The following is a 25,652-nucleotide window of genomic DNA, read 5'->3' on the forward strand; positions in this document are numbered from 1 at the left end:
GGGGACGATAAGTTGCTGCTGCCTTGGACTGTATATGAGCCTAGTGTAAGATTCTCGAGCTGACCTGACGGTTCAGTAAGAGGACTCTGAATCACGTGTGGAACAGGCATCCACGCGGATAGAAGACGACCAAAAGCATTGCAAATGAATGGTCCTTGTGGCTCAGTCCATCTAAGAAATAACATTATTTGTACAACTAAAGTTCCACAGGATCCGCCCATGTCAGGTACATAGCTGAGTAAGCAGGATACCACCAATCAGCAGCCTTGTTAGATAAGCTGACACCGGCAGAACCTGCCACAAAGGCCACAGGCCCGGCACCAGCTTCCATTCCCCAAACGGCGAGACCCGATCCCGATGGATGGTGGATAGACAGTCGGGCCTTACCCGCAGCTCTTGTTTCTCTTATTTCCATCGTTCCATCTCCAACAGCCATTCTCTATCATATTTCTGCATTTGGGCTTGGTCTGTCCGCTGCATTGATTCTCTTGCTATCGGACTGTGTGCCGTAATTATTCTGATGTTTCTCACCCCACGCACTATTAGTACTGCTTAACCTATTCATTACAACCAAAGACTACCAGTACTATCGTCGCGCAGCTTCCACCTTAACCGGAACTAGATAAGTTTGCCCTTGACGAACTACGTCATTCCCCTTCCGTGCCTGGCACTCTTCCGAATGCCCTCCCGCCGCAGTCATACCAAGTCCCGGAAGGGTTGTCTCCAATGTAAGAAACGGCATGTGAAGGTCTGACTTCCTCTCTTTTATCTTCTTTCTCTTCTCACTGGCTCGCTACCTCTTCCCGCTCCCCGGATCGGCAGTTTATACCCCATCGCAGTCGTCGGTATAATTACACTACACATGCTGTTCCATTCCTCCCAGCAGTATCATTCGTGCTATTGGTCTCATGCTGACCCACGGAGTAGTGCGACGAAGAGACACCACGATGTGGCCTATGCAAGAAACGAAGATTGGATTGCACATACCCTCCATCAAGTGAAGCGGACAGCCAGCATGCATCCACACCCCAGGATATGCCTGATGCTTTTCCTGGTCCCGAAGGAGAATCGCAATCAGACAGGATGCTTGAGATGAAACTATTCCACCACTATGTTACAGAGACATACATCACGCTCTGTCAAGGCCGTCTAGATGCTCACCACTTCCAAGTGGTCGTCCCACGGATCGCGGTCTCTCATGCCTTCTTGCTGGACAGCCTACTAGGATTGTCTGCTCTTCATCTAGCGTACCTGAACACTCACGATAACCGTTCATGGCTAGAAATCGCACTCAAATACCAGAATCGAGCATGTTCAGCATTCACCCGTGTACTCGCAGAAATGACTCCCGAGAATTGCGCACCAGCCTTCCTGTGCTCCATCTTCATTATGCTCTGCGCAACAGCCTACCCGTGTGTTACCCAGGACAAACATACATTCGAGCCTCTATCCCATGTTTTGGAGATTCGACAGCTCATAGCGGGCTGCGCGTTTCTTTTCAAGCAGCTTAGCGGCATGGAGTATCGGGGCGACCTCCAGGGGTGGCTGAAGTATAAGGATGACGAGGTCGACCAAGATGGAAATCCCTACCAGTACTTGCCTGCCCTCTTTCTTTGGATAACAACAGGATGCTAATATATCCCTAGTGTACAGGAATCTCAGATCAAACTACGCAGGTATGTCTCTAAAATCTCCGCGGGAAGTTAGTCAAGTAATGCTAATAACTACAAGTGCCATTTTGGAGTCTTTGCAGCGGGTGCAAGACAAATTCACCAGCCTTGGTGGGCCGAACCAGACTACATACCAAAATACGAGGGATATTCTTCATGAAGCCATCAAACGATGGCCGTTCGGTGGCCCAAACGGTGGCATCATTGCGTGGCCCATAAACATCAGCGAAGACTACATTGCTCTGCTGAAAAGTGGAGACTGGGTGGGCCGCGTGCTATTTCTACACTACGGGGTAGGATTGCACCTTCTCTCCGACAAGTGGTTTGTCCGCGACTGGGGCCGGCGTCTTATTGAAACAGTCCTGCAATCGGAGGAAGATATCCCCCCTATTTGGACCGAAACCATTACATGGACAAAGGAGGCCGTGGAGCTCTAAAAGGTGACAGGGGCAAACGAGAAACTGTTGCGAATGGGCTCTGCTATATACGGGAGGAAAGCGCAGATAACTAGCGACAATGATGTGACACTATCAAGTAGTCAAAAGTCAAAGCAAAGATGTGAGGTAAGGGTTTCTGTCACGTCTATGGGCGATTACATACCATGACTCGACGATCCGGGGAACTTCAACGAGCTTGGCGTGATGGCTGCACTTCAATTGGAGAGGTCACGGTTCGGCTCATTACGGTGAGCAGGCCGAACCCGGCCAGCGTTATCGCGTGACTTGGGCCCGCGGGTGGCGGCTGACTTCCCGTTGGCGGAACCGCCCTCGATAAGCACGACCCAAGAATGCGGAGTCCCAGTCATGACTCTTGATTGCAGGCTGGCATCCACAATCCCTCGCTGCTTATCTCGGCCAGGGCTGTCCCCGATATGGCCGGGGTGAAGGCTTTCCTTCTTTCTTGTTTCCCTGCGTTCGCTGGGGCAGGTCTTCTTTTCTCTCCCTTCTACTTTCTTAGGGTAGTGTGTGTCTGCGAATAGGGCGTCCTCTAATCCTGGCGCAAAGTCTCACAAGGGCTCTCCGATGCTGATCCTCCGCACCTGCTAAGTCTCGCGGACGTATCTACGCTTTCGCTTTGACCCTCCCCAACCCGACGTCGAATTTCTTTGCGGCATGGAGACCTACCAGCCAAGGCAAAATTCGAGCCAAGATGCGGAGAAGCAGGTACTTAGACCGAGTCGCTCTGTCAACCCTCTTTCGTGCAACTTTGCGCGATTATTAAATTGTGTTTCTAACGCTCTCTGTTCCTAAAGCCACTTCTCGAAACCTGGGAGACCCCGGCTGGGCGATCGCAGTGGACCTTGTTACATGATAAGCGACCCAGCGCTTCAACTATGTTCCGCCTTGCGAAATTCACAATATTGTCGACTCTCCTTTTAACCATAATAACGATACATCTGCCAAGTGTGCTCACCTCGCCTCTTGGATCTGCGACTCGCCGGCTTGACCGAGCGAGTAAATTGGAGGATGGGAAGCGCGGTGCAGTGGCGAGCGAAAGTGCTATCTGCAGTCGCCATGGAACAGATATTATAAACATGGGGGGAAATGCAGCTGACGCGGTGAGAACGATCCAGCCGATCTGTCGTCATGCGGCGCCCTGCTGACTTCAGACTTAGATGGTTGCAACAATGCTCTGCGTTGGAACTGTTGGTGAGTTGGCCTACAATAACTGGAAAAGTGCTTGGACCTGATGTTAGTTGGAAGGCATGTATCATAGTGGAATTGGAGGAGGTGGGTTCATGCTGGTCAAGACCCCTGAAGGCTCTTTCGAGGCCATCGATTTCCGCGAAACTGCCCCGGCGGCCGCTTTCCAGGATATGTTTGAGAATAATACGAAGGCTTCCGTCAGCGGGGGCCTTGCAAGGTGAGCCCTCTTAGGCTCTTGGATGCTGCAATAACTGACATAATCGAAGTGCCGTTCCTGGGGAACTGCGTGGTCTCGGGTATCTCCACAACAAGTATGGCTCGCTCCCCTGGTCAACTGTTGTGCAGCCCGCCATCCAAACCGCACGGGAGGGGTGGTCAGTCGGGCAGGATCTGGTCCGCTATATGAAAGCTGCTGTTGGGGACGACGAAGACTTCCTCTCTCAGGACCCTACCTGGGCGCTCGACTTTGCTCCCAATGGAACCAGGCTCGGTCTGGGTGATACCATTACGCGAAAACGTTATGCGGCCACACTGGAGACCATCGCGAAAGAGGGCCCCGATGCCTTCTACTCTGGATCGATTGCAAAGACCATGATAGATGCGGTACAGAAAGCTAACGGTACAATGACGCTTGAGGACTTGGCCAATTATACGGTCGCTATCCGCAACATCTCAGAAATTGATTATCGCGGCTATCGGATTACTAGCACCCCAGCCCCTTCCAGTGGTATCGTAGCTCTGAACGTTCTCAAAGTTCTGGGTACTTACGGTAACCTTTTTAGTCCGGATACTCTGAACCTGAGCACTCATCGATTGGACGAGGCTATACGGTTTGGATATGGATTGGTACGCTTATCCGCTCTAGTTAACTAGTAGCCAGCTGAATCAGTGGAGGCGATGCTAATTCGTGATATAGAGGACTAATCTAGGAGATCCGTTCTTCCTCGATGGCATGGACACGTATCAGGAAATGATGCTAGCGGATTCCACCATTGAAGAGATTCGAAAGAACATTTCCGACCAGCATACCCAAGCCGTGTCTGCCTACAATCCGCAGGGGTATGAGAGTCTTGAAACGTGGGTGAATCTTGATGGTACCATAGTATTATCAGACAACTGACCTAAGTAGACCGGGTACCTCGCATATTGCTGCCATTGATCACAGTGGGCTTGCCATTTCTGCCATCACGACCATCAATCTGCTTTTTGGCTCCAAAGTCATGGTTCCTGAGACTGGTATCATAATGAATAATGAGATGGATGGTATGCTTCATATTTGCTCCCGCTCACCCCAGTTACTGACTTTTCCTTGAGACTTTTCTATTCCCAATTCGTCCAATTCTTTTGGCTATATCCCTTCTGAGGCAAACTTCATACGACCCGGGAAACGCCCACTGTCCTCTTGTACGCCAGCCATTGTTACACACCCTAACGGAACAGTGTTTTTCGTCGCCGGCTCGGCAGGAGGTAGTCGGATTATCACTGCCACCATCCAGAACATTATACACGCTGTCGACGAGGGTCTTTCAGCGGCAGAGGCCTTGGCCCAGCCGCGTCTTCATGATCAACTGGTTCCGAATCGTGTCACCTTTGAGTACGACTATGACAATGAGACTGTGTCCTTCATGGAGGCAAGAGGTCACAATGTGACCTGGGTAGGTCCAGGGGAGAGCACGGCGCAGGCCATCCGAGTTCTACCGAATGGCACCTTTGACGCTGCCGGGGAGCCTAGACAGGCTGATTCTGGAGGGTTTGCTGTTTGAGGGATTCATAATGCATATGTCCACCCTGACTATACATATATGAGGGTTTTGCGAGCGATACCTTTTGTCTTACATTCACAGTTTTTGGACTTGGGTTGTATTGACGGTTAAAGTATACATATAGCATTAGACTTGAATATTGAAACGAATCATGACAATGTCCGAGGCAGGTATGTACTGCTAATCTTATGCGACGCAAAGAAACGTCTACTCGACGCCCCGCATGGTATCTCCGCACTTTGTTGTGGTATGGGTATAACCCTACCAAGGCACATCACGACGTGTGAATACTTAGAAAAAGTAGAGCAGTACTTTGTACGCCGACTACAATCCCTGCAGCCTGCCACCCCCTTTCACTCCTCGAGTCGATCGGTCTGATGCGCGTCTGTAACAGATGCAAGGACCTGACATGGAAGGGGCGGGACACATCAGATGGCGGGCGTGATCTATCAGAGGTGGCCCGTGCGCTGCCCGGGTTCCGCGTCGGCGCGCGCCAGCAGAATGAGGAATGTGTGCTCTGTCTGTTCCACTGGCTTCCACTTCACCCTCGCCTTGTGGTCGTCGGTTGTGAATGACTTGAGAGTTCCATCGTCTTCGCCGATTGGATGAATGGCTTGAAGCCTTACCATTAGGAATTACTGAGAAAGGCCTCCTTCGTGTTGGATTCATTCACTCTTTCGCGGTCGATGTGGCTGCTCTAGCTTGCGCATATGGCTGTTGGAGTTGCGAGGTTCTGGATATGGCGGATTGGTGTTACTCCTGTGAGTGGATCTCCTGCAGATAGATGGAGAGAGAGGTATGGCGTACTCGTTCACTAATCAATTCACTCTCCGTGTTAGTCTTTTGACTCTTCTCTCTCGAATTCCTGACCATGCGCCTCTACATCTACAATCTATTCCAACACACCGCTGCACTCTTGTTATACACACTCAGTCGGCATCTACCAAACGGAGCCTAGCAGATAGACCGTCAATAATATACAACGCAGCCATGGCAGGTGGCAAGGGAGTCTCCACGTTCCCTTTGGTCCGGATCTCGCCTCCGCATATCAACGTCGACCTCCACAATTCATTCGATGAAGTGACCCAACGCACGGTGGATCAGATACTTTCAGACGAGGCAAGCTTTGAGAACAGCTTTGACGATTATAGCGGTAGCGATGGTATAAACGGAGAGGATGACATGACACGAAGCGGGGGTCACCGCACCTCGGCAATTACCGCTGCTACGCAATCTGCAAACGTGGACTCGCCTTATTTCCCAAGCAAAAAGCGCTCGAAGACTCAGAAGGCGGCACAGAGACACATCAGTCGCATGAACTCGAATGACGAAGAAAACGATACCGAGTCTAGTACGAGTGAGGTTGGGCCTAATGGACACACGATCGTCGATGATGGCGAAACTCTCGATGACGCCTTTGAGGAGGACATCGTCTTCGCGTCTGTGGACTTAGATAAGAGGATGGAACTGCTTACCTTCATCAGCTCCCACCCTTTCATGAAGAAAGGCGAATATCCTGTGCTACGATCCGCGCGACGAAAATTCGTTCGTGAATTACGTCGTAAGAGTCGATCGCTTGGTATGGAAGAGGCTGATCTTGGAAAGCTCGTTGCATATGTCAAAAAGATCTACCTTGAGCTCTATGGCAATGGCCAAATGAGTCTGGATGGTATTGGATTTGGCGAGGAGATCAAGGATGAGCAAACAAGCCCACCGAAGTCTTTTGATAAGGACAACAAGAGGAAGCGAGGCGCCAGCAATGACCAGGGGACAACATCGAAACAAGAGGAAAAGAAGACTACATCGAAGAAAAGAAAGTCGCTCGAACCCATCACAAATGGACACCGTAAAAAGTGTGAAACTGATGGTCCGGACGCAAACATTTCGATAGCGAAGCCTTCCGCGTCTCATTCCAAGGTCAGCCGGGAAAGGACTACAGATGCCGCTAAGGGCATGCCGGCAATTATTATTGATCTATGCCCGGGTGGTAACGAAAGTCCCGAACCAGTCACTACGCAGAATGTCCCGGTCAAATCCCCAATTGCTGGACAGGCCGCAGATAGACATAATGATGGGAATCACAGACTTCCATCACCGCCACATTCTGAGGAAGGATACAAACAAAGCTCCGTTGAGAAGAAGACCACTCAAACCGAGGGGGCAAATACCGAAACACTCCCATCGCAGCAAACATTTATCAAAAGGTCCATGACACTTCACTTCTCTTCGAAATCCCCAGGCCAGCACGTCATTCGTGATTCAGAGGACGAGGAGGAAGAGGGTGAGGAGGATAAGAAGCCCGGATTATCTCAGCCTGTTTCAGCGGAAGATGAACTCCCCTCGGCTACGCAAACCCAGCAGCCTGGATGCCTGCAGAGCGACATAACGCAGCATCCCGATCGTGTGCTGTCCAAGAAAGAAAAGAATAGAAGGAAGCGTGATAATCGCAAACAGCGAAAGAAGAAACATTTTCGCGCAAGCCTTACGAACACTGAACATGTCGCATTGTTGACGAGAGCAGATGACGTTCAACAAGGCCGTGATTTCAAAGAAGCCAATCAAACAGCAAAGCCCACTGCCACAGTGGTCGATGATCTTTCTATGTTGGACGAGGCATTCTGGAATCTGGAGGATTTATAGATACCAATGATTCGCAAAGTTCAATCACCAGCGATGAGGTGAGGTCGAAGTATTTCATCGCCCCCCTGCAATTGAAGAAAGGGAATGTGCATTGCGAAGAGAGAAGAAGTACCCACTCAGAGAATGTTCTCGGTCGGGTACCTGAAGAAACCCGAATTCTCCTATCCAAGCTGAATCTTTCATCAGATTTCCTTTCTACTGATTCAGACTTGAGTGATGTACCTAGCGGTTTCGATGATATTCCATTTGATTATTCTCTCGATGTCTCACCCATTGAAGTACAGCGTGCACCAGAGGCTGTAGAGCCAAGCACGCCGACCAAAGCAACATCAATAGGGGCTGCTTCTGTGCTGCCCAGAACACCGCGTCTGAGGCCTCAGAAGATATCCCCATACTTTCCCAAACCTCTGGTCGACCCTGATTCATGTCTTCCGTTTCCGCCCATCGATGCGCCATCATTCGGATTAGTACAGGAGCAACTTGCCCATGATCCTTTCCGTCTATTGATTGCCACCATTTTCTTGAACCGTACTCGCGGGGGCGTTGCGCTTCCAGTGCTATTCAAAGTGTTTGATCGGTTCCCCACGGTGGAGGCAATGGCATCGACGGACCCATCCACCCTGGCATCTATGATACACTGCCTCGGATTTCAGAACCAGCGAGCGAAAAAGTGCGTTACATTAGCCCAGACCTGGTTGGCCTTTCCACCTACGAAAGGAAAGCGCTACCGCAAACTTCACTACCCCTGCAAGGGAGATGGACGTGATATTGGCGCAGATGAAATCATTGCTGATGATGACGCTCGCGTGGGTTGGGAGATTGCTCACCTCCCTGGTGTCGGACCCTATTCTTTGGACAGCTGGAGGATCTTCTGCCGTGACGAACTCCGAGGACTTGCCTCGGATTGGAGAGGTCAGGGAGCTTCCAAGACATCATTCATTCCTGAGTGGAAATCAGTGTTGCCGCAAGATAAAGAGCTACGGGCGTACTTGACGTGGATGTGGCTGAAAGAGGGTTGGGTGTGGGATAGACACACTGGGGAGAGAACACCGGCGAGTGAACGAGTGATGCGAGCGGCACGTCGAGGAGGGGTGGCTCATGAGGAGGATGGGAATTGGGTTCTGGAGATGTCGCCTGTGAAGAAGGCGTCGAATGGATTGACAGTATGGAGTTAGGCCTTGGCATCTAGGGAAGAGGAGAGTTATTGCTACGCTTATACATTGGGTGTGGTAGCGTTTTGATACCCTGTTGATAACAGACTACCTTTTCTTCGGAAGCTTGACTCGGTTGATACCGTTAGATGTTCATATTATACAACGGGTAAATGTCTTTCGATATCATGACTACAAGTTTAGGGTACTCTGTATAGTGTAGATGACCACGCAGCTAATCTGGCATATAACTATTTCCGATCAATTAAGTAATCACCAAAATAGGCTTCATCCTTTTTGGATACGATCTACCAGCTTCCACTTCGCTTGTGCTGATCCACTTGAAGAGTGCGTGAGTGAGTGAGTCATTGGGTAGCCATCTATCCTTGCCTCAGGCACAAGCCGAGCATAATGCCTGAGGCCAACGGGATCACGCCCCTCGCGATGAATTTAATTAATTAATTAATCGTGAACTTTGATCTTCTTTCTTTCTGGTTGCTGGGAAAAACAACCTTACCGAATACAAGAAAGTGAACCACTCCCAGCATTATCCCTCCAAGACAGCAGCATTATCCAGACCAGCCCATCGCGGTGGCGTGGTCCTTGCTGCTATTTATTTGTACTGAACTGCCTTTCTGTGCTCCCCATTTGGGTTTCTATGCAGCACCACGTCACCGGTGGTCTCCGAGCTTCTAGTTGCTGCTAAACTTGGGAAAATCCCACCACCACCGAATAATCGCTGCGGGGATCCATCCTCTCCGCCAGCCCGTCTCTCACCGCAAAATCCCCCATCCATCCATCCATTTGGCTCGCCATCTTTCCCTTATGCATCGTCCCTGAACTACTCGCTATTTGATTGTTTTATTTCCTCCACCCCCTTCTTCTTCGCTTCTGTCACCTTAGCTAATCGTCGTGATCTTCTTCACTTTCCTCTTTTCGTCTTCCCCCCCGCCGGCCCGCCGCCCACGGGATGTTGCATGCCCTTCAGCAGCGCCTTTGGTGGTTTGGCACAAGCGCCTAGTCAGGCATTCGACCAGTGAGAGTTGCATTCCTCGATATCTCTTAAGCGCCAGACGAACATCAATCGGGTCTCGGGTCGTCCGACTACACCCTTCCTTTCGTGACATTCTCTTGGGAAGCTGACGACTACTCCTCGGTCACTGCTTTTTACTTTTTTTTGATCATCACTTGAAACGAGGTAACTAGACGAAAAAAAAATATCAACCGATCGGACAGTGGGGACGAGAGCAGGAAACAAGGGGTGGAAAGGAAGAACGACAACGCTCTATTGCCGTCTTCTACCCTTCCTTTCACCCTCTTTTTCGAAACCTTTCCACCTTCTTCCACATAATGTTTCTACCGCTGAGACTAAATGAACGAGATCGCGATAGGGACCGGGAGAGAAAGACTTCTTCATCTTCGACCCTTTCATCCAAATCCAGACCACGCAAGAATCGCTCGTCCCACGGACAGACCTCCCGCACTTCAACCAAGGAACACGACCCCGATACTCCCACGGGCCGCGCCTCAACCCCTTCCACGTCTACTTCCAATTCCCGCAAAAAGCGCCGCTCCTCCATGCCTGGGGTCGACAGCGCCAGCCACTCGGGCACAGCCTCGTTCCTCGAGTCGAGGACCAGCCTCCCATATCCGTCCTTCTCCAAAGCCCACAGCAAAGAAGTCATCAGCAAACCGAGCATCCCGACACCAGATCCGACCGACCTGACCGAGGGAGGTAAAGAAGGTAGCAATGGAGATGCGAAGACCCGTGCCGAGAATAACAACCAAGCGCCCCCCAGCCCGCCGCTGACGAGCGTGGACCAGCAATCACACAAGGCAAGCACTGTGGGTAGTAAAGAAGAGAAAGGAGCGGAGGAGAAGCCAGAGAAGCCAAAAACCAAGATTCGGATTAGAGCAGAGTCCACACGGTCATCCTCGAGTCTACGGTCGAAGAAAGATGAGGGTTCCAAGACGAGCAAGCCAACACGGTCGGAGACAGTAAAACCGAAGCGTTCCAGCTATGAGTCTGATTTGCCGTCACGGACAGCCAGTCGCAATTCGACCCGATCAAAGATCGTCGAGGAAACGGCTTCCCCCAAGCGGTCATCCACCCATGCCACTCCCCCTCGCTCCCCCGCGACAGTGCGCGACGTTGGTCCGGACTCAGCAAATGGATCGGACGCAACCATTGCGCCGCCTCATCAGTCTACAGCTTCTCGCAAGCCGAAGAGTCCAGAGAAGCCGCCATCGCGCAATCAGACCCGATCGTCGGCCTCGTCTCGCCCGAGCTTTGGGGCTCGTACACCGGTTGACGCTGCCTATGATTATGGACGACCACCCACAGCGAGCTCTGCCTACGGTGCTCCACCACCGCCACCTCCTCCTCCGGAAGTTCCTGTCTCGATTCCAAAGGTGGACTATCTTCTACAGAATGGTGGGCTAGACCACCGTGTTCCGAAGTCTATGCTCGGCCCTTCTGTTCCCGAGGGTTCGCCGTATGCGCCATCGCCTTCTCAATCCGCGGCAACCAAGATATTTGAACCGTTCAACAGACTTCTCGAGGATTACAATAATGTAATGGCCAAGAACGGGTCGTTAGCGGTTGCCACGGGGTATCGGTCTGTCGCGCGCCGCCTGCTCGATCGCTTGGAAGCGGTGTTTGCCCGTGACATTTCATGCGAGTACTGCAATTGTCTGATGTGTGAGCATGAGACAATGGAAGAACGTCCGTCAGGCGTCAGCTGGGGGGAGGTATTGGAGCTTGTCTCGGGTCGCCGTGAACTTCCCAGCTGGCCGGCTTTCATATTGAACCCAGCTGTGGTTGATGCGAACTGGTCTGGGGAGGAACATATTCCCATGCAGAAGCTGGACATTGATGTGCCGGAGGAGTATCGCGACCACTTTATTCGTCAGTCGCGCAAGACGAAGGTTGCGGTGGACAAGTGGCTCAACGAGCAGTCCGGTCAGGCTACGAGCGCGCCCGAGGAGGTAGATGACGAAACCCTGACCTTTGCCATCTTAACCCATCTCGGACCTCATGAACGTCAACTATTCTCCGCCCTTCTCGGCCTCGGCTCTACAGTGCCTACACCGCGACCGGAGGGACCACCGCGGCCCCGACCCGCACCATTGGTATCATCCTCGCTCGCTATCCAGCGGCTGTACCGATTAACCTCCGCTCCGCGTGATCCCGAAGCTGCCATCTATATGCTGAACAATCCCGGCATGCACCATGTTCTCGCCACCCTGGCCGCAATCAGTGACGACGAGTGGGACATATTGATCTCGGGTCGGTTTGATGGTTTTCTGCGGAGTGGTGCTGAAGACACCTTCCCCGGCGCACCAGGCTCCACCCCACCACGTTATAGCTACAGTCGATCCAACACTCCGTTCACCACCGGCGGGATCTCGCGCGGTCCGACACCAAACCCAATTGATGGGGGAATCCGACCCGCTAGTCAGCCATATGGCCCATCTCCCTCGCCTGCCCCAGCTTCATTTGGTGGCCCGATCGCCCTGGACGAGGAAATGGAAATCGCGGCTCTGGCAGAGATTGAACGGGACATCTACCTCGGTATGGAGGCACTTGAAGATGCATTTGAGGCCCTTCACTGCAAGGCAGAGGTGGTGCGGCGCGCGCTCCGCGAACGTGGCGCAGGGCTGTCGATTGCAAACCAGAACCGTCGTGGTTCCTACGTGGAGGCTCGCCTGGGGACTCCAGCCTCTGGCCTAGGCGTATGGGACGAGGGTGCAGACGACGACTTTTTGGACGATGCCGTGTCGTTGGCCCCAGATGACTCGGCCAGCAACATCAGCTCCAACCGCCGACGCCGTCCAAAGCGTCGTACTGAACGACGGACACCTGCTCCTGTCGAAGAGGAGGACGAAGAAGAAGTATACGACAGTCGACGAGGCTCCCGGAGAAGATAATCCATGGCAATAGCCCTTGATAGCGACCAACTCCTTTCAACCCATATACAAAACAACACGAATAGCGCAACCGCATCCGCATGGTCTCTTTATTTCATTTCATTTCATTCAGCGTCATACACGACATTCAAACGAGGCGCACGGAACCACGAATCCATGAATTGCGACGAGACGAGACGAGATAAGATGATGAAATGTATCAACGCATTGAAGACTCGAGGAAGTCGAGATGGCGGGTGTGTATGTAAATGACATGCACGACACCTAATGTTTATGTATTTTAACGAGGTTTTCCTTTTCTTCCTGTTGTTCTGTTCGTCCGGCTTTCTTGTTTCTCGATTCCCACCCATCAACTGCTGACAACGATAATGATTTCGTTGTACATACGCACCCCCCTGATGTTATGACTTTATGAATCGGTGAATACCAGCTGCATATAGGTGTCCTTTTATATTTAGATATTATGCTTGAATAGTATATTTGTCTATACTATGGAGATGGGCTTTCGAAATTAAATTGAGTCTACTCTTTTTCCCTCACACTCGCTCTGTAGTTGATTGTAACATAAGGCAACACTTGTCTGAATCTGAATGTCCATAGATATAGATTGGATTGACTTCTGCCCGCCAAAGTCCCTCATACCAACAGCACTTCAAAACACTACAACTCAACCATAGAAGTAAAAGACAGCCCTAGAGGTCAATGCAGATATTCCCATTGATATTCCCAAAAGATCGACAGTGAGTGATTGAGAAAGAGGGAGTAAGTCAGCTAGAACACATTATTACTCTCAAATGTACTATCGTATAGTTTACATCCACTAGTTGTTGCTTACCCGGAGCTTTGAATGCTATTGAAATGCCGTCTGGTCAATAAGTAACTACCCATGATAACAATACAGAATTTACTACAACTATCACTTAGTACTCTGCTAGTTCTGGTTTCTCTCCATTTAGTTATTTGTTCGTAGTTTGGTGACTAGTAGTAGTAGCCTTTGATTTCATCGTAACTTTCTATGGTACATATATATATATATGTATATATATATCGCACCATCGGGGATGTATTACGTATAGACAGGTCTTTAGTTTTGAGAATATTGGTGGGTTAGGTGCATAGATCTGTGTAGATATACTTGCTGCTCGATAACTGCAGTTACTATTTGTTATTAATACGACTTTTGGTGTTCTGGTTGAAGCTGGGGGTAGTAGTGATATGTCTTCCTGTGGAGGAAGTAAATCGAAATATCACGAGCGATGTTGGAAGTGGACGTCAATTATCAGTACTAACTACTAGACAACATTCATTGTTTCTATACCTAATATATTACACTTGATTTATATAAATATATCTGGATCTGTCTATTACTACTTTATTTCAGATGGATTTTTTTTTCTTTCCCAGATTGGCTCATCATATTGATCTTTCAATTGAATTATCTTCCTTCTAGAACCAGCGAGAATCTACAGATGAGTAGTCGTATAATCCCCAATTGAAGAATACTCTACTGATGTCAGTATTATATACCTCTCTTACTCTGCTAAATAGCCTAGCTCTTATGATCTGGAACCGACTATACCGTCCTTTTCCATTTCAGTACACTACCGAGTTCGTCACCACTTCTCTGGATAATCACACGGTGAGTTTGATGAGGTGCAACAGCAAGGCAAGGAATTCTGTCTCGATCCGCACTATTCCAGAAATGTCTGCCTATTCTGCGGGGGGAAACAAGACGGGTCGTTATAGAATACGAGGTGGGGGAATCCGAAGGTGCGCCTTCCCTTCCTTCCTCCCACAGACCAACGAAGGATAAAATAAGTGAATACGAAGCGGGGAAAGATTCAATCAATGTGATTGAAGAACTCCCGTTGGTTATATTCCTTTGTTATCATCTGTTACCCCGCAGATGTGTCTGTGATGGCTTTGCATTGTTCTTGAGGCGTTTCAGTTGATTTCCATACTGATATATGGTGCCCCTTGATGACAACAGACTTTGCACGGAGAGTGAGCTAGTAAGTCAGTCAAGGGTGACCAATGCCTTGAATGTAGCAAAAAGCAGCGCGATGGTACTGCTCAGGGGCTGTCTCAGTCCTGTGTAGAGCTCTCTGTCTAGATCAGTGAATCGATGCCTTCTGCAGAGGAAATCAAGCAAGCCCAATTCTGTTCATGGGGTAGTCGCCTTCCCCTTTCTTCGTAGACACTAATTTCTCACTCATCATCACAAGGTTCAGAGCATAAAGTGTGCTTCGAGCTAAGCCCAACTCAGTTATTCCTCATCCTGATCTGAGTCGGCGCAACCCACCCCAGATTCGCAGCTCCATAGATAGGGTGGACGATTTCGACCTTCCGGATCAGCTTCGATATCCGTGCATTCTCATTACCTTATCATTTTCAAGTGATTGATGCTCGTGCTACTTACTGCATCTGGTTCAAGATCAGCTGGTGAGTATCCATGGTTCATCCAGAAAATGGATCCTGTAGCCACGAGGTTTTTTGGTTCCGCACCCGGGAGGGGGAAAACAAATTTAGAATTTCGGCAGCAACCCTTCCGAGTAAGCACGGCTCGACTTGATCTTGGGTTTCTTGGGTTTGATAGACTATGGAATGTGAAGAGGGGCAAAAAGGGGAGGTCGGCTTTGCCCATTAACAGGGTAACACTAGTTGCGATAGCCCTGCGGTTTTATCGAAGTTAAACCCCGCCTTGCTCATTTTTTCTAAGCTAAGCCCGCAGTTGGCTTTCGGTGGCCGGCCGGAGAGTTTGTGAGAGGCTGTCATTGGTGTTGTTTGCTGGAGACGAGAGTTCCGAAAGCTACCAGAGTCCATGGTGGAAACATTATCGCGAGATAGTAAGGTCTCGGCATTCGTGGAACCAATTCCGGAAAGCGAAAGCCACCAGGGCAGGAATGTGCGCGAAGGGACAAACAGATTCTTCGCAATTGTAAACTTATTCTCCACATCAACGAATCATGTGAGACAGGAGGTAAAGAGCATGTTGGGGAACAGGGAGGGGTATCTGGAATATGTCTTCCCACTGGACTGTCCAGGCGGGAACAAGCTGCCTTTTAGTCGGCCTTTCGGGGTTATAAAACAATAACTAACTAGTTAGCACCTGTTGCTTAGTCTTCCTATCGGAAGGTTATTTGACATCAACGGATAACAGTGCTCGGCGTCGGAGCATAAAGCGGTTTATACACCACATAGGAGCATCCCTCCTGGTGACTGACACCGGGCTGGATTTACCGATTTCTCGGGACTTCGGTTGTTGAAGATGAAGCGTCCCACACGGTGTGAATGGCTCCTTGGACGCTTGGAGCCTTCCGTCGGCGCCCTAAGACGGGATTGGGCCGAGTCAGGACGCTGGCCTTGAGGGGCAGCCAAGTAATTTAACTGGAGACTGCCAAGAGGTGAAGAGTTTTTATCTCACCCCTTTCCGAGCTGTCAAAGTTTCGTAGTTTGAGCCCATGAGGCAATGACTTTCATGCATGAAAAGCAGCCACCAAAGCAGAGACAAGGCATGCATTAAATTTAGTGTCATGAGATAATGCGAAATTAAGTTGTGACGGATTCTTAATTCGAGAGGATTCTAAAAGACGGGTAATTAGACCATAGACAATTACCGTAGGGGCAGCCAGAATGTCGATCCCTTGGCAGTAGCGGAGAGTAATGCCTAGTTCTGCCGGGCTGCCGACGCTGGATGCGAAGGCGCCAAGAACACTCCTCTTCATGGTAGCAATAATAGTGATCGCCACAGATTGTGGACCCCCTTAACGGCCATGACACCTTCGTTCCAGCGTGACGGTAACAATCCGGTGTTTATGGACAATGTCTCGAGACGGGTCTACTCCTTAAAGGAAACTCGTTGACGACATCCTACCTAAACTCGCTGTTCTCGTGAGAGCAGCTGTGTGCTGGATCGACAAAGATCTATCATGGAGCAGATCTATCCTGCGCTGACTCGGAGAGATCAGTAAACAATGTCTTAACTGGACGAACCGACCGTAAGAATAATCTGCATGTGCTTTAGTCCACATGTTCTACTTGGCATAGGAAAGGCATCGAGTCACAAGCAATGTCCATTTTACACGATTGCGCTGTAATATATCAGCTCAGAACTGCTTGAGTTGAAGCCTTTCAGTACTGTAGATGCATTGTTGGGATGTAGTCCTTTTCAGGCTATATGCCTTTTGGCATGTGCGGCTTGTGATAGACTGCCCCGCGGCAATGTTCACAATCAATGCGGTTCCCCTTGTAACGGGCCACTTTGTGAGGACCATTTAACTTCCAAGTTCGGTGCACGTTTATGGATAGAGTCATGATCTTCACAATGACATGCCTGCCTACATGGTAGCATAAGATAGCCAATCTTGGCAAGGTACATCTTGCTGTTTTGGTATGACCTTTGGCGCCAAAGGCCTTCAGAGCATGTGCTGTGATCTTCCTGAGACCATCCACGTTGATAGTCTTACGATTCAGGAAGTAGCTTGAGAGGGTCTCATTATTGGAAAGGGGTCTTCGCATTCTGGCAGCGGCAAGATGACTGCTTCTGACGGTTGTCAATCCAGTCTACACTGGTCTGCCAGGCATGTGAAGATTAAGATACACCTGATAGTCAGCCTGTTGATAGATCCCAGTTGTGAGCACAATTTCAGGCGCATGGGATAGGCCGGGATTGTCATGGGTTCACGAAACGTTCGAGGCTTTGCGTCGAGTGTTTATATGTGAGGCCATAAGAAACAGGACCAACAGAAGAGATCAGAGTATGCTTGGTAACACCAGGACAGCATTGGGGGATCTCTCAGCGGGGCGTGTTCTCCTGCTGTGAAGTACCAATGAAAGAAGCTCATTAGCCAAGGAGCGTAGGTATGTACCAAGGAACCTTATGTAGGTTTAGTCCGAAGATTCTGCAAGGCCATTGTACCTAGTATGGAGATGCAGTATGAACTTATACACCCATCCCAAAGGAAACCGGTCGCTGACCTCGGTAGTACGAGGGCAGACGCAGATGACACAACTTGAAAAAGCAGCGTCACCAGAGCGGTACACTTGAAAATAGAACGAGCTGCATCGCGAACACAGCGATGAAGCTCAAAGACACGACCTTTGGCAGAGGCGGAGAGTTAGCTGGCTCGACAAGAAGAGCAATACAGTCCCGAAGTAGGTGTCGAATGGATGGAGTTAGTAAGTACTTTTGTCAGACCAGTGGGAATCATTGGGAGGGTGTGATTTGTCGACACCTTCCTCTTCTGGGCAATAGCGCCGGTCACCTGCAATGCCGGTATTGGGTTGATTAAAACCGTTGGGTAGTACGAATCTCCACTCGGGCTGACTATACTGTTTCTGTGGACACCGCTGTATTACTACAAAGTTGATAGTCGAAGAATCACCTAAATGAGGGGTGAAGTTTTGCTGGAGCATGAACGGTGTTCCAAAGGCACTTTGTCTCCTTTGCTGTTCTTCTGTTGACGCCAACCAGATCCATCATGGTACATCTCGGGGAAAGCAGTGGAACGACCGCCTCGACTCACACCAGCTGTTCATTTTTATCCTTCCTTCCTACAAGGGAGGAACAATTGGAGTCGATTAAGAGGGATGATAAGATAATGTATAGGACAAGTATGCAGTAGTGCGGTGTACTAATGAAAAAGGCTCTTATCAACTCCTCGTGAAGGACTGCGGTGGCCAGGGATCCATTGATACTCGACACTAAACCCAACCGATCTTGGTGCCATTGTAGCAACAATGGTATCAGATCCTCATCATGGAGACACTACAATACAGTCACCGAGTGAGCCGCGTCACCTCCAGGGCGCTTTTGCAGAATTCGACAAGAATATGCCTGTTTGGTGTTGACGGCTCTTGAAAAGTTGAAACTTATTCGGATACACTAGTGCCTCCCGCTTTTATTAAAGTGTTCCACCCTGAGTTGCTGGTTAGCCGCAACAGAATACACCTGCAGAACACCGCACCGACAACGATTGATAAAATTACACACATCCTCAGAAGGAGTCGGAGACACTTCTATATTTGCATGGTGCCATTACACCTTACACGTATCATCAGTGACTGAGAGGGTCCTTGCCGTGTGCTTATGCCATTCCATGGTTCCTCCCTCAGATACCGCATCGCAGCCGTGAGACCCAGAATACATACTTTGTAGTCCCTGGCATTCCGATACTGCCGCTCAGGGACGATCGAGGCCCAGTGCAGCTGGAGGCGGGTGCTTGCTTGACCCAATCGTTCTGTCCAAGTCTGCGATCGTCACGATCCTGCTATTGCTCGGCTGCGTGATTACTTCAAGGTAATCGATTACCCAAACAAAAAGCAACCTAGCGTCATGATTTACACTTGTAGTATCCCGGTGGATCTCCCAAATCAATTTCTAAGCCGATCCGCGAAGCGGGACCTTCAGGCTTCTGGAATCAATGACATGGCACGCTCAATGTCTCTCGGCGGTGCTAACGCGATACCGACTGGGGCGTTTCCCGCTATGCCAGTGAGAAAGAAAATTTGCGCTCCATAGTGGCCAAAGAGTTCGAAAAATTTCTGTTGGTGTCTGTTGGCGTGTTGCTCTGAGCAGTTTAATGTCGCTTGCCCACTGTGCAACATCGTTTACAACGAAGGAGACTGGGAGTCCTGGTGACAAAAATTATTGTACCCGCGGCCATGGTACTGTATGGGGAGTGGCCACTCCTGTTTGGTCCAAGTTTTGACTCGCGGACCGCTTTCCTTTGGCCGCGGCACAAGTCGAACCCACAATTTACCATGCTCCTCCTCGCAGACCCGAGGTCCCGTTAGAATGCTTCTTCCCCTGACACCCTGCACCTTTGATAGGCCAATCTTACACGGCCTAACGATGGTGGTTTGAAGTTTCATCCTCGAATTGTGCCACCTGCGCCGGTTGCCAACTTGCCAGACTGTGGCAAGAAGCAAGATGATCCTATCCTCCCTAACTCAATGCTCCTATCTACTTCCCAGTGTAGACAGTCGAATTTAGGCTACCGGAACCAGTCCGTACCAGCCCGCTAGTAAACATTCCGAACCAAAAAACCACGTTCGTCCCCTACGCTTGGCGCCGGGTCTACCATCCAAACTTCAAGGTTTCAGGAACCACTTGTATATACTGCTAGGCCGCTATAGGTCAGAGTACTTGCTGACCTTGTCGACCTTCCCAGTTCAGACTTCAGAGCCCCTTGGTTTTGACTTCCGTGAGGGGCAACCCTGGGCTTTTCCTCCCATAGGACAGCACAGGATACGTCGGCCCAGACCGTGATATGGGGTAGAACTAGCTTCGACTAACTGATTGACTTCCTAGTTTTCACTTTTCACTTCTGTAGGCTCATGAGCAGCAGGATCTAAAACTAACCTGGCGAAAAGCTTTGCGTGGTAAAGGGCTGGCCCTCCACAGCATATCCACTCCCCGTTGCCGGTAGTTTAGCCTTCCATGTGCGTGGGTGGCTCGTCCATTTCCTACTTCCATCGCGCAATGTCCCCTTTCCCCTCTTCTTTTACCTTTCGACTGTTTTTTGGGTAGTCCTGGCAAGTACGTGCGAAGGCTTGACCCCTGACTCGAACACAGATCGGCCTTGCACTACTTTGCCCATTCTTGTCGACACTCCAGCAATTATCTAGATCGCCCCAACCCACTATCTTTCTTCCGGGGATCCTACAAAAATCACCGTCCTATCTCCCGAGCCGAGCTGCAGCTGTCTCCGCCGTTTGAGGAAGAGAATAATGACCGCAGCCTACCCCGGCATCCGATTTACAACACCCGATCAACAATGAGTCTTGTACATGTCTTGAGTGCCCTGGGGGCATTCGATGAAGGGGGACGCGACCTATTCCGCCGAACGATCTATGGCCCGGGTGGCGTCACTCTGGACATTGATCCCCTCCCAAGCACGCAGCGCAAAGGTCTTATTGCAGTCTCTGTCATGGCAGTTCTATCCTTCATAGCGACACTAGCCTTGATCTGTTTCATCAGCTATCGACTCATCTTTTGGCGCGGTTCCTATGCCCGGTACATTGGTTACAATCAATATGTGGTTCTCATCTACAACCTCGTGTTGGCCGATCTCCAACAAGCGCTCGCCTTCCTGATATGCATTAAATGGATTGCAGAGGATAAGATATCCGCGGACTCGGCGGGTTGTTTCCTCCAAGGATTCTGGCTGCAGGTAGGAGACCCAGGAAGTGGACTTTTCGTCATGGCGATCGCTTTTCACACCTTCCTTCTCGTCGCTCTTGGGCGGAAAATGAGCCATCGGGTCTTCGTCAGCTTCGTCATTGGAGTTTGGATCTTCGTCGCCGTCCTAGTCATCATCCCCCTTGCTGCTCATGGCCGTTACGTCTTTATCCCATCAGGTGCCTGGGTAAGTCATTCTCCTTCATCAAAAGGGGCCCACAACTAAACTTTCGCGCTTCTAGTGCTGGATCAGCGAAGACTACGAATCCATCCGTCTCTGGACTCACTATATCTGGATTTTCTTGGCCGAATTCGGTACGGTCTGTCTGTACGCTGTGATGTGGTTCCAGCTGCGGATGCGGATCAAGCAATCCGCCATTCTGGGCAGCAGTCACATCGAAAGTCTCAAGCGCCTTCGCCGCGTCATCGGATACATGGTCATCTATCCGATCGCCTATATTGTTCTATCGCTCCCTCTTGCCGCAGGTCGAATGGCGACCGCGCAAGGCAACTCCCCAAGTATAGCCTACTTCTGTGTTGCCGGTGCCTTGATCACCAGCTCCGGACTGGTGGACGCCCTGCTTTACACTCTGACCCGTCGAAACCTGATCTTGGAATCCGAACCCAGCCACGATCGCAGTTACAACCGCTTCGCCAGCAGCAAGGGCCGAAAGACTACAGAAAACCATCTGACCACCATCACCGCGGACCCCAAGATGAATCGGACGGACATTAGCGCTCTGCGCAAGGGCGTCCATCATGAAGATGATGATCTCGAGCAAACTGTGCGCGACGGCTCCACCGACAACATCGTGCAGACTGCCGGCGTTGAATTGACCCCCATGGGTAAGGTGTACCAACATACGACAATCGAGATCACTTCTGAACCCGCATTCGACAATGAAGTCGAAGAGAGCAGCGATCGCTCGAGCAAGGATTCAGACCGCCACCATGGGAGAATCAATGACTCGTCAGCACGGATGTGGGGGAGATAGTCGCCCACCGAATGTCTTCGAAATAATGCCTTTTTTTTTCTTCCTCATTTTCTATGTTATACTACTTCTCACGCCTATATTTGTACTACTATATACGGTTTATTTTATACTTGAGGTGGCGGCGGCTATTCCAGATTCACCTTCATTCTCTGACGACCCCAACATCTATCCTTCGATCAGAAGATGTACCTCTATCCCTCTCCGCAGAAGGCTGCGGAGAAGCAGAAGCATGAGCGTCCCTACCTTTCATCTTGCATACATTTCTATGCACATGTATATACCTTGCACCGGACTTTTCCTTTCCTTTTCTTCTTTTCTCTGAATACCTCTAGGAATGATACCAGACATTTTCTTTTTTTCCGTTCTCTATTTCTCCTCATTAGTTCATTACTGGCAGACATGGTGCACTGCGGAATCAATATCAATAAAAGTTCTTTTCTGTTATGATAGAATTGCATTTTTGGAGAAGTGTAATCTTTCCCTCCCCTTCTTTCGTGGTCGGGACGCTGTCTTTAGCATGATATATAGTAATAAGTACTACTACTATTAATACTACTATCTACCAAAGTAAAATTAGTTAATCAGTTGTGGTCTACGGCTTGTATTAAAGAGAGTGAGAATCACGATATGATTGATTGATGATACCTTTGCAATGATACGAAATGGAGTATTTTATTACTACTTACTATTCGCGAGAGACATGGGGCTGATTGGAATAATAGGGCGATTGGTAACTTACTGACGAAGTAGGTGTTGATTGTAGTACTGGTGGTAGTCTAGGCTACTACTGGATTGGTTATCATCGGGTGCCACGGTTTAGACGAGCGTATCAATCGATTATTAGCTGTGAAGGATGTCGGATGCTCTCTCATAATGGTATTTTGTGGGTGTCTGTCCTTTTCGTCTCGCTTCGAATCGTGGCTCTCGCGCTTTGATTGAGGGAATAATATAGTACGGTAAATTGAAAGGAAGTGGCTATCTACGGAGTAGCAGTAGGTTATATCAGGGGGTATGCACGAAAAATATGCTACGAGTTCTCGCTGGCCGGCTACCATGCTTGCTTTCCTTGGTCAGTGAGAGGTTTCCAGCTTGCTTTTAAGTTTGTTCATGCGAATGAAGAATGAATTTATGAGTCACATTTTTGTTTTGATGTGATTGCGTGGATGTGATGGCGATCTGGATGGCTGCGGTGCGAGCAATATGTTAATTGGAGCATTTAAGCCGCTACACGGTATGACGCATCACAAGCAATTGAAACCCACTCATGCCCTCAATTCACTTCTCTGAGCAAGATCACTCGAGACTAAGTTGTAAAATCTGCCCCCTATACTATTAGTCTTGCGGTTGTGTAGGACAATGCTTCATGCTTGGCATGCGAGAATGCATTGTCTTGCCGTAAACGCCTCATCTTATCGCTATAGAGCTGGCAGTGGCAAATTTGTACCTGATTAAACGTTGTGTCATAGTTGTAAAAAAGAGACAGGGGTGGAGCAAAGTCTCTGATCGTACTTTTGGGTTTTCGAAACCAGGGGCCTGGATGGTATTTCGAGCAGAATAGCCGCGTGCGGAGAGCGGGGGTGGAGCCGGGCTCCGAACAGCAAATGAGGAGCGTACGTTGGGTGACTCAAGGGCGTGACCCGGGATGATGTACATATAAAAAAAAAGGGCGAATTCTCAAGGATAGTTTTTTTTTTTTTTTTTTTTTTTTTCTCTTTCTTTGTTTTTGTTGGCAATAATTCCATTCATTTGCTCTGAACAACTGTTAAGCTGACTCAATTCTGACATGGAGCAACATGTTGCATTGTGCATTGTGACTGTGGTGGCGATCTGGGTTTTGCAGGTATGCATAGCTTCACCGCAGCATACGAGTATCCTCTGCAGGATGAGGCAGTTACTGACCAATGGTATAGATTACTTACACGTTCCTCAGATCTCCCCTTCGTCACATACCGGGACCTTTGTACACAAGAGTAACAAGGTTGCCGCTAAAGTTATCGATCGTTACGGGAAAGCGCATCTACTTCATCCACGATCTGCACCAGAAATATGGCCCTGTAGTGCGTATTGCTCCGGACGAGGTTTCTATTTCCTCACTGCCCGAGTTCAAAGAGATCCATCGTGTCGGGTCGGCCTTCCTGAAGACCCCATGGTATCAAAAGTTCTCCTGGGACCGAAATCCGGGAGTCTTTACTCTGCGGGATCCCAAGGAACATGCTGCGCGTAGGAAGTTGTTTGCGCGTGCATTCTCCAAATCCGAATTAAGACAAACATGGGAGCCCGTAGTAAGGGAAAAAGTCCAGTTAGCAGTGTCTCGGATTCGCGGTGAATTGCTGCGGGATGGGACATCCGATGTTCTGAAGTGGTGGACGTTTCTCGCCACAGATGTCAGCGGTCATTTGATGTTCGGTGAATCATTTGAAATGCTGCAGTATGGAAAGGTGAGTTATTAAAGTGCCCATTGCTGCATGACAGACTCGGCTAATGGTCAGCAGAAAAACAAATATATCAATATTTTGGAGTCCACCATGATGGGTTCGGGAATCAACGTAGAGCTTCCCCTTGTGGCACTCATTGGCCGATATGTCCCACTTGCATCCTTCCAGGAGATGTTTCGCCCCAGCGACTATCTTACTGAATATGGAAGGCGAGCGGTGTCAAATAGTCGAGCGAATAGCAACTCCACGCGGAATATTTTCACCGGAATAGTCAATGAATCGGAGAAGACGAGCAGCACGCTTTCTGAGGAGGACGTGGTGATTGAAGCGGGCAATCTGATCGTGGCTGGCTCCGATACTACTGCTGTCACGCTGACTTACCTGGTATGGGCTGTGCTGTCGCAGCCGAAGCTCCAGCACGATCTGGAAGAAGAGGTCCGTGCGCTGGATTCGAATTATAACGAAGCTGCGTTGGAGGAACTGCCGCTCCTCGATGCCGTCATCACGGAGACCCTACGGCTCTATGGAGCAGCCCCCGGCTCCTTGCCTCGGGGCGTGCCGAATGGCGGAGTGACCTTTTGCGGATACCAGATTCCTCAAGGAACGACGGTCAGCACGCAGAGTTACACCATGCACCGTGATGAGGGACTTTACCCAGATCCCGAAACCTTTGATGTCAGTCGCTGGTTAGGAGGGGATGGACATGGATCCGATGCAGCCAGGCAGGGTCTCTCCCCCTTTGGGTACGGCACCCGAATTTGCCTTGGGGTGCATCTAGCCTGGATGGAACTTCGCTTAGCAGCAACCGAGTTCTTCCGGGAGTGTCGAGGGGTGCGACTGGCGTCAGGCACGACACGGGAAAGTATGAAGCCGGAAAACTATTTTCTGATCGCTCCGTCTGGACATCGCTGTGACATTCAACGTCAATAGACGAACGATCTCCATTCAGCTGCATGAGGTGTCGCTCGCTTTGGAATAATGGTGTGCAGACAGGCTCCTCGTCTAGCGGCAGCAAGCGCTTGTGTGGGGGAAGGACAAGGTGGTTTGTGATTGAGATGTATATGACGATCGGGTTCGAGAAGGGTGGGATAGATCATAGGACAGGATAGGACAGCGGGGATCGATCAGTGCCGAATGGAGGTGCAGAAGGATTATGTATTGCAGAGCCGAAGGAGAGAGGAAGTCAAGGGATGCAGGAGAATGGAGGAAATTGACCGAATGAAAGGTGATGGAGACTCGA

The 25,652-nt window shown here is 49.9% G+C and overlaps 5 protein-coding genes across 5 annotated transcripts; all 5 read left to right on the forward strand.

Annotated features, from left to right (window-relative positions):
• Window positions 1-400: 400 nt before the first annotated feature.
• Window positions 401-5,242, forward strand: BO83DRAFT_342789 (uncharacterized protein). The gene is made up of 13 exons (XM_025528669.1): window positions 401-748; window positions 928-1,592; window positions 1,708-2,095; window positions 2,174-2,233; window positions 2,491-2,572; window positions 2,718-2,896; window positions 2,986-3,250; window positions 3,280-3,315; window positions 3,374-3,533; window positions 3,583-4,162; window positions 4,233-4,393; window positions 4,446-4,579; window positions 4,631-5,242. Exons 1-13 carry the CDS (start codon window positions 680-682, stop codon window positions 5,077-5,079), a joined length of 3,228 nt encoding a protein of 1,075 aa, XP_025385721.1. The 5' UTR covers window positions 401-679; the 3' UTR covers window positions 5,080-5,242.
• BO83DRAFT_419101 (putative pre-mRNA splicing factor) lies at window positions 5,237-8,894 on the forward strand (the record flags this gene model as incomplete). The annotated part of the gene is made up of 5 exons (XM_025534860.1): window positions 5,237-5,249; window positions 5,419-5,589; window positions 5,803-5,875; window positions 5,919-7,618; window positions 7,720-8,894. 5 exons carry the CDS (start codon window positions 5,237-5,239, stop codon window positions 8,892-8,894), a joined length of 3,132 nt encoding a protein of 1,043 aa, XP_025385722.1.
• A 1,214-nt stretch (window positions 8,895-10,108) lies between these two features.
• Window positions 10,109-12,863, forward strand: BO83DRAFT_95488 (uncharacterized protein). The gene has a single exon (XM_025537745.1). The coding sequence runs from the start codon at window positions 10,221-10,223 to the stop codon at window positions 12,798-12,800; it is 2,580 nt and encodes an 859-aa protein (XP_025385723.1). The 5' UTR covers window positions 10,109-10,220; the 3' UTR covers window positions 12,801-12,863.
• A 7,715-nt stretch (window positions 12,864-20,578) lies between these two features.
• Window positions 20,579-21,977, forward strand: gprC (the record flags this gene model as incomplete). The annotated part of the gene is made up of 2 exons (XM_025534176.1): window positions 20,579-21,169; window positions 21,225-21,977. 2 exons carry the CDS (start codon window positions 20,579-20,581, stop codon window positions 21,975-21,977), a joined length of 1,344 nt encoding a protein of 447 aa, XP_025385724.1.
• Window positions 21,978-23,705: 1,728 nt separating this feature from the next.
• On the forward strand, window positions 23,706-25,342 carry BO83DRAFT_410021 (cytochrome P450; the record flags this gene model as incomplete). The annotated part of the gene is made up of 4 exons (XM_025534177.1): window positions 23,706-23,817; window positions 23,888-24,197; window positions 24,261-24,415; window positions 24,467-25,342. Exons 1-4 carry the CDS (start codon window positions 23,761-23,763, stop codon window positions 25,340-25,342), a joined length of 1,398 nt encoding a protein of 465 aa, XP_025385725.1. The 5' UTR covers window positions 23,706-23,760.
• Window positions 25,343-25,652: the final 310 nt, after the last annotated feature.

The sequence above is a fragment of the Aspergillus eucalypticola genome, assembly GCF_003184535.1.
Source record: "Aspergillus eucalypticola CBS 122712 chromosome Unknown BO83scaffold_21, whole genome shotgun sequence".
NCBI lineage: Eukaryota > Fungi > Ascomycota > Eurotiomycetes > Eurotiales > Aspergillaceae > Aspergillus > Aspergillus eucalypticola.